The sequence below is a fragment of the Fistularia commersonii genome, chromosome 15 (genome assembly GCF_037954325.1).
Source record: "Fistularia commersonii isolate RoL2024-O1a breed Wild chromosome 15, RoL_Fcom_v1.0, whole genome shotgun sequence".
Classification (NCBI taxonomy): domain Eukaryota; kingdom Metazoa; phylum Chordata; class Actinopteri; order Syngnathiformes; family Fistulariidae; genus Fistularia; species Fistularia commersonii.
Window position 1 is genome coordinate 12,705,666 of NC_141298.1, and position 13,443 is coordinate 12,719,108.

At 50.2% G+C, this 13,443-nt stretch overlaps 3 protein-coding genes and 1 non-coding gene across 4 annotated transcripts; 2 read left to right on the forward strand and 2 right to left on the reverse strand.

The window, feature by feature from the left end:
* Positions 1-459: 459 nt before the first annotated feature.
* Positions 460-3,312, reverse strand: cox7b (cytochrome c oxidase subunit 7B). Its single transcript, XM_086161021.1, has 3 exons — positions 3,206-3,312; positions 1,340-1,455; positions 460-635 (listed from the first exon to the last, which is right to left on the reverse strand). Exons 1-3 carry the CDS (start codon positions 3,240-3,242, stop codon positions 549-551), a joined length of 240 nt encoding a protein of 79 aa, XP_086017147.1. The 5' UTR covers positions 3,243-3,312; the 3' UTR covers positions 460-548.
* A 225-nt stretch (positions 3,313-3,537) lies between these two features.
* trnal-caa (transfer RNA leucine (anticodon CAA)) lies at positions 3,538-3,648 on the forward strand. The gene is made up of 2 exons: positions 3,538-3,575; positions 3,603-3,648. It is a non-coding gene; the product is annotated as a tRNA-Leu (tRNA).
* Positions 3,649-4,251: 603 nt separating this feature from the next.
* Positions 4,252-7,621, reverse strand: pgrmc1 (progesterone receptor membrane component 1). Its single transcript, XM_086161022.1, has 3 exons — positions 7,299-7,621; positions 5,436-5,591; positions 4,252-5,020 (listed from the first exon to the last, which is right to left on the reverse strand). Exons 1-3 carry the CDS (start codon positions 7,591-7,593, stop codon positions 4,926-4,928), a joined length of 546 nt encoding a protein of 181 aa, XP_086017148.1. The 5' UTR covers positions 7,594-7,621; the 3' UTR covers positions 4,252-4,925.
* Positions 7,622-9,256: 1,635 nt separating this feature from the next.
* Positions 9,257-13,085, forward strand: rab24 (RAB24, member RAS oncogene family). The gene is made up of 9 exons (XM_086160326.1): positions 9,257-9,517; positions 9,967-10,113; positions 10,299-10,367; positions 10,658-10,736; positions 11,489-11,556; positions 11,655-11,754; positions 11,834-11,884; positions 12,197-12,256; positions 12,377-13,085. The coding sequence occupies exons 2-9, from the start codon at positions 9,997-9,999 to the stop codon at positions 12,442-12,444; spliced, it is 612 nt and encodes a 203-aa protein (XP_086016452.1). The 5' UTR covers positions 9,257-9,517; positions 9,967-9,996; the 3' UTR covers positions 12,445-13,085.
* The last annotated feature ends 358 nt before the right edge of the window (positions 13,086-13,443 follow it).

The window sequence follows — 13,443 nt, forward strand, 5'->3', positions numbered from 1 at the left end:
AAACTGTTCTTCCCACTGCCCTCTGAGAAGGTCCAGCAGCACCAGATCCTGCGAGTTTCACATTGCAACTCCAGTGGAAAGCAAACTTCATTTCAGTGTGCAGAAGCTCCTGAACATCTGAGTGATGGTTCTACTCCATGCTCCTCTGGTTGCAAAGGGTTTTAATTAACACTTGTTATTGCTTCACTGACGCATTTCTACATTTCCTGGACCTTGTGGCTCCACCATAAGCAGGAAACCAAGAAAAGGAGAACTTGCCTTCAACTGAAAGGGAGTGAAAGATGATTGTGTCTGATGCAGCTCACTGGACAATTCACAGGACAGAAGACATCCAATCAGAGGGTTTCTGCTGATCTCATTGGTTTGATTTAAATCCTAATCAAAATGTTGAATGCGTTATTAGACAGGACATGTGAGCAGGGAACCCCTCGACAGAATTGAGGTCTGAAGACAGACTGACAGTCATCATTTATTTGGACAGCAGCAGTCTGAGGAACCAGGGTCTGAACACAAGGGATTCATAGTCAGCGGACATCCAACAGGCGTGGTCACTCCTCCTCCGCCTCCCTCCACTCCTGGGGTTTCAGCTTCCCCACAGGGGACAGGTTCCAGGTGATGCCCGTCTGAGTCAGGACCTGAGCAGACAAGAGGTTTTAGCGGCTCTGCCATTGTTTTTGGAGGGTATAGTAAGAGAACAATCACATTACGGCTGACATATTCCCCGCCTCCATATGTCAGACGGCTGACAGATTACCTGCCTCCAAACATTTAAAACTCTTGACTTTATCTTTCACATATAACTTGGTAAAATAATCACAGTCATCATGCAGATGTATGTACTTTATGAGCCAAATCTCAAAACAAATAACAGTATGCGATGTGTCTGTGACATCCAAGAATAAGGACCAGTCTCATGAGGCCCATTGGTGGATCTCAGTACACACAAGTACATGTAGTACTACAGTACTACGGTACTCCAGTTCTACTCTGATGTCCTTCGCTTGAAGTCTTTCTTTGGAGTGATCTGCTAGAGTAGCAGCCTGTAAGAAGCTTACAGTAGGAGACGGGACGACCTTCTGAAGAAGGCCAGCTCTGTCCTTGGAGCCAGGCTCAGTGGTGGGACAATCACAGCAGAGCTATGGGCTCTGATGGATAACTTCTCCACCCCAAGCAGAACATCATTGCAGAACTGAGCAGCACATTCAGTGACACACTCCTTTGCCGCAAGTGTGTGAAGGAGAGGTTCGGCAGGTACTTGGTAGGTACAGAAGCCTTATCTCATTCATTCAGACCTTCACTGGGAGATCCAGAGTGGAGTCTCAAGGATCATTGGACTTACGTATGACCACACGGCCGTGCAGAAGGCGGCACCGCCGACCATTAGACCCGTGCCGTACTTGACGTGGAATTCCCGGGGAATGGTGGAGCCATGCCTCACCTGCCGCACCGCCTGACCTGCAGACAGGTTTACGCTGTGAGTGGTGGGCACACAATTATAATCCAAAAGGCTTCAAGTATTCAAAGTCACCTGTGTGCAATGAAGGAAACACAAATCAACACATTCACAGTTGAGCAGTGGTTTGAAGAGGAGGCTGCAGAAGATACCAGAAACAATGACGTGTGGGACAGAAGCTGAGAGTGCTCTTTAAAGTCTCTGAGGAGACTGAGGAATTTTGGTGTCTGTCCTGAGGAGACTGAGGTCCTCATGATCTTCTACCAGTCTATGGTAGCCAGCGCACTCTTCTTCGGTACAGTGTGCCAGTGGGGTGGTGCCAGGACTGGTGAGGTCAGTAGGCTCAATAAGATTGAGAGGAAAGCCCGCTCGGTGATGGCACTGAACCTGGACCATCTTCAATCTGTGGCAGTGGGGAGGGTGAAGGACAAACTGGGAGCTATCCTGGATAATCCTTCCTGCCGCCTGCACGATGAGCTGTGGCTGATGTGCAGGTCGTTCAGCCAACGGTTCATCCCACCCCGGTGCAGAACCCAAAGCTTCAGACGCTCCTTTGTGCCCACGGATATCAGACTGTACAACACCAGTCTGGACGGCACACAACTCTGACTGGCCTGAGCGCACCTGTGCTGCTTCCATAATTTCAGTACACTTCCCCATTGACTACCTCACCCATTCACGTCATGTCCTGACTCTACTGTCTCTCTTATCCTTGTTTCTCCCAGCCCACACACATCCTATTTTATTTTAATTATTACATTCATTGCTATTTATTTTTGTCACTCTATTTATGTTGTTGTTTACCTCTAGTTGTGTATTTTGTACCCTCACTGTTCCTTGATGTTGCCCATTGTCATCCCTGTTGTTGTCTGCTGTCTATTTATCTGCTGTCAATTTATTTGTGGATTTTTTTTGTAACGCTATCTCCTTTCTTCTGTCTTTCTATTATATTTATACTCATATTTATTTGGACATTAGAACTGTTATGTTGCTTTGACAAAGGAATTTCCTCTATGGGGATCAATAAAGTTTATCTTGTGTTAATATAGACTCAGTCAATGTTGTCAGGAGCTTCACTGTCACCCTGCAGGTTGTCACTGGGACCCCTGCAGAGTCCTCAGTCGGACCTTGCAGGTTTTTGCTGTGACCCTGCAGGTACCATCTCCATCACACGGACACGCTCCTGGGTAATTCTGTCAAAGTCTCCAGACAGAAATGAGCGCAATGAACACTTGACTTGGAACTTCTATAACTCACTTCCTGGTCCGGCCTCCATGCCACCTTCCTACCCCTCGCCTCTTTGAACCCACGAAGGCTTTACTCCCGTTTAATCAATAATCAATCCAGGGTTTATTATTGAGAGGACCAACGGTCACTCTTGACACTAAAGTCCGAAGCTAAGGTTAGCCCCAAGCTAGTCTGGAACTAGGGTTAGCCACAAGCTAGTTTGGAAATAGGGTTAGCCGGGATTCCGGGAGAGGAGCGGGTCTGCAGGATGTTAAAACACGGATATCAAAGTTTAGAACAATGCCGGAATAATATTCTGATATACAGTTAAATGAGCGCCAAGGCTAACAATTTACAATCCAATAGAAACAGCTCTGACCCCCGTTCACCCTGCCCGCGGACGACTCACTGCGAGATTAGCCTGCTCGCATCCCGCCGCCACTTCTACACCGGCGGCCCGGAGGAGGGCGGTAGCCGGGCGGCCGGCGAGCCGCGGCGGACTTACCCGGGCTCGGTTCTGCTTACCAGTAACGTTCACAGCTGCTCTGGCGAACCGGTACATGTCGAATCGCCTGATGTTCTCTGATACCCTTGAACGACGGAAGAGCAATATGGCGGCAGTGACGTAAGCACGGCGGAAATGACGCAGCCAGAGGCTACGTGCTCCGCCGCAGCTGCGCGGCGGAGGAGTGGAACAGGAGGAAATGCGATTTTTGTATAAATTAAGATCATTTTACAGATGAAATACTATAGAGAACAACGTTTTTTCCAACAACAACAGAACCCCCCCTAAAGAATAATTAAGAAAGTTTTTTTATTTTCTATAAATAATTGGCGGTAACTCTTTTCAGCACCGTGTCAGGATGGCCGAGTGGTCTAAGGCGCCAGACTCAAGGATAAAATCCTTCCGCATAAACGGGCATTCTGGTCTCCGAATGGAGGCGTGGGTTCGAATCCCACTTCTGACACTATCTTTTATTTTGTCGTAAATTTTTCGTATATTCGGGCTTGGGAGGTAACTGTAATAATTAACGTTTTAAACATTAAATATTTTCCAGAACAAACGTTTGTATGGTTTATTTAGAATAGGAACAACTTTATTTATGCCGAAGGAAATTGTTGTGCCAGAGTTTCAAGTAAAACATAACAATTATAGATAATAGTAGGAAATTGTATCAACAGTAAAAAAAAAAAAAAAAAGGGGGGGGGATAAGAAGTACAAATAAAACTATAAAGCCTCAAAGTCAAGGCTATAAAGTGTTTTAAGGTCTTAAGTGCAAAGATTTGAAGATTTATTTTAAGTATTGTTTTCCAAACTAGGTGTTTCTGGTAGTCTCAAGCTCCAACTGCCGAGTGTTTGGAAGGAGTACTTCAGGCTTAAGGGTCAGGAATGCTGGTGGTGGTCCACAGCAGGAAGTCAGATGCAGCTGCTTCCTGATTCTTGCAGGTTTCCTTAGACCTCTCCGTCAGACCCACATGGAGGAGAACCCTGGGTCAGATCCTTTGAGAGGCCTTCAGCCTCCTGGGGCTTGCCCTGGTCTGGACAGGAAGGAGCACACTGGACGCTTCTCATTTTCTGACTTGTATTTATTACTTTAAAATATTTCCAAGGTTAAATGAGAACTCTAAGGTTCCTTGAGAAGATATACACTGAGTAGAGAACATGGCTCCATGACCCGCTCCATGTTTGCATAATGATTTCAATGATTACTGAGGTGGATCTACAAGGCCACAAGGAAATATAAGAGACAACTTTATTTCTTCAGCGAAGCGGAGAAAGGAGATGTTAACCAACAGGAGCCGAAATCGCTTCTCCTTCTCTGCGGGAGGAACATCTGGAGCTTGAACACTTGTCAGCCACGTCACTTTCGGGAAAGCAGCTTTGGAGACGCCTTGAATTCCAGAAGTCTGAGGGGAGATCCTGGGGCGTGTGGAGGAGCAGGAGTCACTGCTGGAGAAAGGTTGGACGTGTTTGTGGGTGGAACCTCAGGGTGGTCTGCAAGTTTCAGAGGTGTCAAAAAGGTTGGTCTCCAAGGGTTGGGTCCACTCCACCTGGAGGACAGGTTGCAAAGGATCTGGGAGGAGATGGGCTGCACCCACAGCCAGCCGCACCCTGAGGGAAGGAATGTGAGCAGCTCATCTTCTCGGGAGCATTAGGAGGTGGCGGGACCGTGGAGAAGTCCCGGTCCCTGCTGGTCCAGAACCCAAAGCCGTCAAAAGGATCATCAGGGTGTGGTCTCTCGTCCTAGTCCGTCTTCTTCTCCTTGGCCTCGTCGTCGTCGGTGTACTCGGCCGGCTCCTCCCCCGGCCTCAGCAGACGCCCCACGAGGTCGTACTTAACTGGTGGAGAACCACAAAAAACACGTTAGGGATGCTTCTCCAAGACCGGAGCCTCCCACCCCTCCAGGAGAAGAGGCTGAGACTCGGGGCCTTCAGGTCAGAAGTGGAGGAGGAATCACTTCATCTAACACCATCACTCCCAGGAACCTAGAGCCCAAGGCTGACTTGTCAGGAGGCTTCAGGACAGCACCTCAATCCATGTGAAGTACTACTTCTCAAATATTTTTGTAACCTAATTACGTCCTGAGGGTTCACAGTAGAACCTCGCAGATGTTCGGAATGCTGGCCGGGGACCCGCCGTGTTTGAGAAGATGCTGCCCCAGGTCTCCTGCGGACAGTCTACAGAACATCTAACTGTCAAGCAGGACCAGGAGTGAATGGTGCCAGGTGAGCGAGAAGGTGGAGGAGGACTGACAGGTGAACTGGGACTCCCACTCGGAGAGGCTCTCCTGCTGCACGGCGGTCAGATCCGAAAGGTCGTCGTGTTCATCCTTCAGGGCCTCCTTCTCCAGGCAGAAGGTGGCCAGACCTCTGGACGCATCCCGTCCACCAAATACTCCGTACGGGCCCTCTGCAACACACACACACACACAGCAGTGTAAGTACATGTAACCCCACGCACGTTTCTCCAGAATCTGTCAGAGGGTTCCAGGGCAGGAGGACCTGTGGTCCTTCGCTGCTCTGAAATGGGATGGAAATTTCACAGCAGCAAGTTCTGGTGTCATGGCGAGGATGTGAATATGTCAATCTGACATGGGAGGTGTCGTGACAGTAGACTAAACCCCAGGAGGACATGGGAGGTCTCAGAAGAAGATATCTGACAGGAGAGCTTCAACTAAACTCCTCCAGTCTCCCTGCAGAAGGAGGAGGAGGTCTTCAGAGATTTGGGGAACGTGGGCCGAATGTACGACGAAGCGTAAACTAATGTCTTCACTTCAAAATGTCATTTCTGAAACATCTGGGTTAGTGTTAACTGGAACAGCCCATTATAAATCAGCAAGTCGGTCCAATTGCAACTGTGGACCACCAGAACCTCCTCTGAACCAGGACCTCGTCCACTAAGACCAAACCCTGGCCCGCAATCAGACCTTTGGAGCAGAACAACTTCTCCTTCCACCGTCCCGTGGTTTGAAGAGAGGTTCAGACAAGCCCGCTGTCCTGCAGTGGTGAACAGGAAAACCGGACCAAGGTCCACCCCAGAGGCAGCCTTCGGGGTCAGAGGTTACAATCGCAGTAGTGATAGAAAGATGAGCTCTCACTCTGTGTGGGATTCAAGGTGTTAAAAATCACTCCTTCTGAACCCTCCCACATCCACGTCCAAGAACCACAGAGAACCTCCACAGATAGACTCAACCTTCTCACATTCTGCAGATTGTGGCTTGGGCTGACAGGTAATCAGTTCGTGAGGAAAAATCCAGCTGGTTGTTTCTGATGAGAGCGTTCAGAGGTGAGTGTGATGGTAGACACCGATCTGCATGCGCACACAAACACACACAGATTGGACTGGAGGTGCAGCCGGTTCAAGGTCCTGCAGACACGGGGTGGAAAAAGAGTCTAAAGGTCCGCAGCGGAGGCCTTGTGCTCACTCAGCAGTGGATCTCCAGGCTGTAGCTTAGCTTCTCCTCAGACCTCCAACCTACAGGGAAAACACCTCCAACTAAAACTCCCCAGGACCAGACGAGAACTTTGGAAGAGTAGCAAAGTGCAGTTGAGCTGCAGCAGTTTTTATTGTTATCACTTAGGACAGGCCCACAGGTTCCTTAGCCCACTTAGAATGAAGTGGCACATTGAGAGATCATCAGATGTGCTGTGGAAAAATCCCTACTTTCAACTGATTGGTCCAAACATTATTCATTCAACTCAATCAATGTGTCTTGGTACGTGCAGTGACAGCCAGAACAATGAAATGCTCTTCCACAACACGGCAACGGGTAGTGATTTAACATGTGTATATTTTGTGGTGCGCTGTGTCATTTTTCTCATAAAAAACATATGCCGTTGATGGCAAAAGTTTGGGAAACACTGCTAAAGGAAGCCTTAGGCGGTTCCAGCTCCTTTCTGCAGAGCGTCCGGGGAGTGGGACCTCCTCCTCACACACACACGATCTGTGCTCTCAAGGCTCCGCTGTTGTGAAACTGGAATTCCAGGAAAAAAAACACGTCCGTCTGCTCGGGGCGACGTGACGTCATCAGGTCCGGGTCCACGACTTTCTGACGTCACTCGGGACCAACCGCCACCTGAAGGGGGGGGGGAGGGGGGAAAAGAAACGACCGCTCACCTGGACCGTAAAACTTCCTGCCGCGGGTGACGTCGAACACCTTGCCGTTGACGGCCATCAGGATGCGCGGATCTCGGACGCCGTCGTAGGGCCGGAGCTGCTCCGGGGTGAAGTCCCTGCGCCGCATCCGAGGCAGCGGCGCCTCCGCCGGCTCCGCCGGTTTCGCCGGCGCGTCCCCGCGTACGATCTTGTAAAGCAGGAAAAGGCACAAGCTGAGCAGCGTCAGGTTCACCGGTGACGTTAAGATTTCCTGCAGGATCCGGGAGCCCAAACCGCCGTCCTCCGCCTCCGCCATGTTGGTCTGCGTGAGATGAGATGCGACGGGGCGGGATCACCGGACCAATCAGGGGGCGGCGGCCCGGAATCAGCCAATCGCGCGTCGCTACCTGCGGCCGAGCAGGAAGCCGCGGGTTCAGACGGAGGGATGGAGGGAAGGAGGCAGGGAAGGAGGGGGAGGAGGAGAGAGGGAGGGAGGGAGGAAGGAAGGAAGGAATGAAGAAGGGGAGAAAGGAAGGCTGGACGTAGGGAAGGATGAAAGGCGCAAGGAAGGGAGAAAAGAGGGGACGAAGGAAGGGGGATGGGAGGAAGGAGAGACGGAGGAGCTGCACCCCCTTTCTGGAACAAACACTTCAGCATGTTCAACACACACACACACACACACACACACACACACACACACACACACACACGCACACATATACACACACACATACATTCAAATCTTTGTACTTTTTAAGACCTTAAAACACTTATAGCCTTGACTTTGACACTATAGTTTTATTTGTATTTCTTATTCTCCCTCCTTCCGACTATTATTTATTATTGTTATGTTTTACTAAAACTCTGGCACAACAATTTCCCACGGGATAAATAAAGTTGTTCTTATTCTTACTCTTATACACAAAGGGGCGGACGGACGGACCAAGATTCTCACGAGTGTTTATTTTTTCCCCGGCCGCCATTTTTAGATGCTTTTTTTTAATCGAACATAAATAGTATAAACAGATATACAAACAATCATGGCAAGGTAGAATCGAATGTCAATGAATCAACTGGGGGTGAAGAATCTAAGGATATTTGGACATTCATTCTGTATGTAATCACTTAGTTGTACGAGTTAACAGTATTAAAGGTTTGTGAGACATGTTTAATGCTAGATGAAAAAGAAATAAAGGAAGACAAGTAAATAGATAAATTAAAAAAAATAACATAAAATAATTGCAAGGGGGATATAATATGTCTTTAACTTGGTGGTTCACAAGGAATCTCAGACATCAAACCGTATATTTTTTGGATTTTGGATTTTTCCATAAGTTTTAAGGATTTTTTATATAATTCAAAATCGTTCATAAAGAATGTAAAATTTGGGGAACACTTTTGCATTCTGTGTTTATGTATGAAGAACTTGGCCAGGCCTAAAAACAACATTTACACAGAGTACATCTGTTTTGTTGCTTAAAAGTAAACCGAATGTTACATCATCTCTTGAGGAAGAAACTGGTGTCAATGGAAATTTGTCTTTAATTCAATTTTGAGTTTTAGCCCAAAATTCCTGTATTTTTTTGCATAAGAAAAATTTATGGTCTTCGGTTTCAATGTTGTCTTCACAAAATGTACAAATATTATCTTCAATATTAAAGCATACCCTCAATAATTCTTTAGGTGGGTAGATGTCATTCTTAATTTTGAAGTGGTTCTCTTTCGCCTTGGGGGTTATGGGTAGAGTCAGATACATAGTTCGCAGCGTGACAATCGATACCTTATGAAATTTATTTAAAATATTATTTTTCGGTTTGGCGTCCATGGAATAAGTTTTCTGTACCATTTTTAGATGCTTGCCTAGCTTCCTGTTTACAATGACGTCACTTCCCGTTTGAGCCCCAGTCAAATCGGACCCTTCCGGCGGCGGGAACCCCCCCGGGCCCGGAGGTTCCGCTTTCACAAACAAAGCTCGGGCTGACGGTTTCCGTCGGCTCCTACTGCGGGTCGTGTCCGCCGCGGCAGCCCGGACCTCCAGCTCTCCTCCCGCTCTCCTCTTTCACCTCCTCTCCTCTCCTCTTCCTCCCCCGCTCCTCCTCGGAGCCGCTCCGCGTTCCGTCCGTTGCGCAGTCCGGACCGCCGCCGCAGCGGAGAACCCCGGCCCGGCGGGGCCGCCATGGTCTGACCCGGCTCCGCGGACCGGCTTCCGGAGGGCGGCCGTCCAGTCCGGTTCCCCGCCGGTGAGTGAGCTCCCCGCCCGGGTCGTCGGTGCTAGCGCGCTAACGGTCGGCTAACGTCCGCGGCGTCGGGGGACCCCGCTCGGTTTCGGGGAACCGACGCGACCATATATGGACGGAACGAACCGGCAGGGCCTGCCGGTGATCAGGTACCCGGCGTTTCCTGTTTGTAAAACCCGGAGGAAAGGGAATTTAACCGACAACCCTTTGCCCAAATAGCCAGAGATTAATGCTAGTCCCAGCGGGGTCAAAGGTCAGACCCATATTTGGACCTCCTGAGGTGTCTGTTGGACTTCAAGAAGAAGTAGGACATTCCAGAATTGTATGTCCCTCAAAGGGATGTTTCACCACTTCCCCCCAGTGTTGTCATCTCCTGCTCTGGAAGGTCTCCAGGTTCCTGGGAGAGGGGTTGAGTCATGGAGGACATGTTGTCACCCTGTGTTTGTCCACAGCTTCCTGTGGTTGAACTTCCCCTTGCCAACATGAGTGCCATGCGCGTGGACGTCAAGGTGGTGATGCTGGGGAAGGAGAGCGTCGGCAAGACCAGCCTGGTGGAGAGGTGTGTCCACCACCGCTTCCTGGCTGGAACCTATCAGAACGTGAGTCTGGAGCCCCCGCCCCCGGTGGTATTCTGGTCATGGTTAAGGTGTAGCCACGGTGTTGTTGCCATAGTTACAGTACCGGTCAGAAGGTTATGGGCTGGATCTTTGACTCCAGCCCATAGGTAGGAGAACAGGAGAACATCCGTGGACGTTCTCAGACGAGGTTCTCATGTTCTCCGCAGACCATCGGAGCCTCCTTTGTGGCCAAAGCCGTCCAGGTGGGGGGCAAAGTCATCACCCTGGGCATCTGGGTAAGTCTGGGGACATGGAGCTGTGAAGGAACCTCGTGTTCTACATAGAAGAACACGGACCTTCAGATGATTTGCTTGAGGCCTACCCTCATGCTTGACAAGTTTCTTTAATGGCCTGACTAATTGGACCAACCAGCAAAGCCGACACGGAGTTAGAACACGATTAGAAGTGGAGAAGATGGAGTGAGGAGCAGATCCAGATGTTTGGGTGGCTCGGTCACACGACGGTTGGATCTGAGACACGTGTGAATTCCAGAAGTTGGTCTGAATGTTCTGTCCCGTTTCTACAGGACACCGCTGGGTCCGAGCGCTATGAAGCCCTGACCAGGATCTACTACCGAGGAGCTCGCGCCGCCATCGTCTGCTACAGTGAGTCAGGAGGGTTCTTTCGGTTGGAGAACCTCAGCAGGATGTGGTCGAAGTTCTGTGTCTGTTGAACCACCTGCTTCACGGTGTGCTGATCGCTCAACTCCAGCATCTCCTCACAAACACACCCCTGATCCAGATTAATTCTCCCACCTGCAGCACCTCCTGCCCTTTCAGTTGGGTTGCATAACGATCTCAGCCTGGTTGCAGAACATTCTGAGATTCAGGGTCGTCTTATTTGATCTAGAACCTCAGCGTGATGGAAGAACCTGAAGTTCTTTGGAGCTCCTCTCAGAGGACTTCTTCAGCCTCTGAAGGTTCCACAGAGTCAGCAGGAGAACATAGGAAGGCAGCAAACAGGCTGATACAGGATGGCGACGTCCATCAAAGAACATTGAGAAGCTTGTCCACATCGTATTCATTCGCTCTTGATGTTCAAAGCATGTTCTTCACGTGGCCTTCAGGTTCTCCGCTTAGGAAACGTGTTCCGACTTCTGTGTTTTTTTTCGATGGTTGCGTGCCGGCGTTCCTTGATCCCTTCATCTTGAAGGTTCCGCGCCTCCTCAGGCTGAAGCCGTCTCAGGAACCCACACACTCTGGACTGAGTGGACCAGAACCAGCGGTGGTGGTGTTCACATGGACCAGGCCTCTGGTCACCTTTGCCCTGCCTTTGTCGGTGTGGACCAGGTCGTGTGTCTGAGGAACATGAACCAGATGTTTCACCGGTCTGAAGGTGTGTTCTGTTGGACTTTCAGATCTGACTGACCTCAGCAGCTTCCAGAGAGCTCGCTTCTGGGTCAGCGAGCTGCAGAACTACGAGGAGGTGAGGGTCTTCTCCACTGCAAAGACCAGTGGGTCGGGTTCCAGGTCCGGACCTGGTCCTGGACCGACCTGTCTCTCACCGCTGCTTGTCTCCCTCAGAACTGTAAGATCTACTTGTGTGGAACGAAGAGCGATCTGATCGAAGGCGACCGTAGCCTGAGGCACATCGACGTCCACGACGCCCAGGACTTCGCTGAAGGTGAAGGAAGTTCTGCCTTGAGGTTATGGAGCCTTTGACCTTCATCAGATGTTTACAAACATCTTGTCTATCATTGCAGAAATTGGGGCGCAGTATTTTGAGACCTCCAGTAAAACTGGGAGCAACGTTGGTGAGTCCATCCTGCTACTGCGAGAACATATCGTTCAGCAAGTCTAAACTCGGACCGTGGAGAAATTGAGAAACTTGGAGGAAAGAGAAGTCTGAAGGCCTGGTGCTAAAAATGTCCTTGAAGATAAAGAGCATGTCAGCCTGATGGTCCAAGTGAAGAAATGGAAAACCCCCAAAGGACTATCTGGACACGCTCTCCCAGCAGAGCCTCTTGTCACGTGACCGGGAGCGTGAAGCCTGTAGAGGGCTCAGTGATGAAGGATGTGTGTGTGTGTGTGTGTGTGTGTGTCTAACTCCTGTCTGCTGTTTGCAGACGAGCTCTTCCAGAAGGTCGCTGAGGACTACAGCAATTCAGCCTTTGAATTCATGACAGGTGAGTCCCTGTGTTGCCATGGAGACATTCCTCCTCCAGGTGTGCTGGTTGACCTGTGCACCAGCTGTCTGCTGTGGTTGGACCTCCGTGTGAAGAGTCCTGGTGTTTCTGTCTCTGCAGAAGAAACCGGCGTCAACCTGAGCCAGAAGAAGGACTCGTACTTCTACTCCTGTTGCCATAACAACTGAGGCCGCCGCAGGAGGGGACCTGAGCCGAAGGCCGGTTCTCCCTTTGAGCCACAAAGAACCGGGGCCTTGGACGTTGAAGGACCTCCGTAGGATTGTAGAAGGTGGAGAGACCCCGGGAACCGTCTCTCTCTGCAAGACCCCCCCCACACTTCCTGTGTTTACTGCCCAATGGGACGGTCCTCCTCTCTGAAGCTCCGCCCTCCTGGGCTGAAGACTCTGTGATCCAGAGGTTGGACCTCCATCATGGACTTCACTAAGAAGGAAGGGCCTCCTTGGTGTTCTGAAATGAAGATGCTTTGTATTTTTGAAGATGTCCGTGTGTCAATCAACCGCCTCCGTCGCAGCGCCGTTGCCATGGAAACCCCACGCCTCGTCTCGCTCTGTGCCCGTGTTGCCTCAGATATTTATGCTGGAACTGCAGGTCCTGGAACCCAGAGGAGGAGTAGATGTTCTAGGAAGCCCGGGCCAGGAGGGGTCGTCTGCAGACTCCCTCCTGCTGTAGGTCACTGGTCTTCATCAGAACCCGGGTTCCACCTCCAGAACCTGCTCCTCATGCTAATTTATTGCCTTTTAATTTGTGCTGCCAACTAACAGTCTGCTGCCTGGAGAAGAAGTCCACCATTAAAGGTCCTGAGAGAGTGGCCCTGACTTCTTCTCTTCTGGTCTCTAAAGGTGTTGGGGGGTGGGGGGTTGCTTGGGGGGGGTGCAAAGATCCTTCCAGAAACTTCCATTTGAATTCCTGCCCAGGTCTGGTCTTCTGCAAGAGAGGAACCACAGCCTGTTGAAGGACAGTCAAGGTAACATAGCAGGTAAGGTTCCAGGTCCTGAAAGGGGCGGAGCTAAAGCAGGCCACTCCAGCTGAAGGAACCCGGTTCATTTACAAACCGGGTACTTCAGGTGGACCCAAGAGTCAAATGTGGAAGGATTTGTGGATCTTCAGACCCTCCAGGGATCCTGTAGACTACAAGAGGAAGATGGAGAACACACTGAGACGGGCAG

Coding starts and splice junctions, on each gene's coding strand:
- cox7b (XM_086161021.1), bottom strand. CDS start 3,242: ATGTACCGGTTCGCCAGAGCAGCTGTGAACGTTACTG. Junction 1,456..3,205: donor AGCAGCTGTGAACGTTACTG/GTAAGCAGAACC, acceptor ACCTGTCTGCAG/GTCAGGCGGTGCGGCAGGTG. Junction 636..1,339: donor GCACGGCCGTGTGGTCATAC/GTAAGTCCAATG, acceptor TTGTCTGCTCAG/GTCCTGACTCAGACGGGCAT.
- pgrmc1 (XM_086161022.1), bottom strand. CDS start 7,593: ATGGCGGAGGCGGAGGACGGCGGTTTGGGCTCCCGGATCCTGCAGGAA. Junction 5,592..7,298: donor CAGGAAGTTTTACGGTCCAG/GTGAGCGGTCGT, acceptor TGTGTGTTGCAG/AGGGCCCGTACGGAGTATTT. Junction 5,021..5,435: donor GTGGGAGTCCCAGTTCACCT/GTCAGTCCTCCT, acceptor GTTCTCCACCAG/TTAAGTACGACCTCGTGGGG.
- rab24 (XM_086160326.1), top strand. CDS start 9,997: ATGAGTGCCATGCGCGTGGACGTCAAGGTGGTGATGCTGGGGAAGGAG. Junction 11,557..11,654: donor AGCTGCAGAACTACGAGGAG/GTGAGGGTCTTC, acceptor TGTCTCCCTCAG/AACTGTAAGATCTACTTGTG. Junction 11,755..11,833: donor CGCCCAGGACTTCGCTGAAG/GTGAAGGAAGTT, acceptor CTATCATTGCAG/AAATTGGGGCGCAGTATTTT.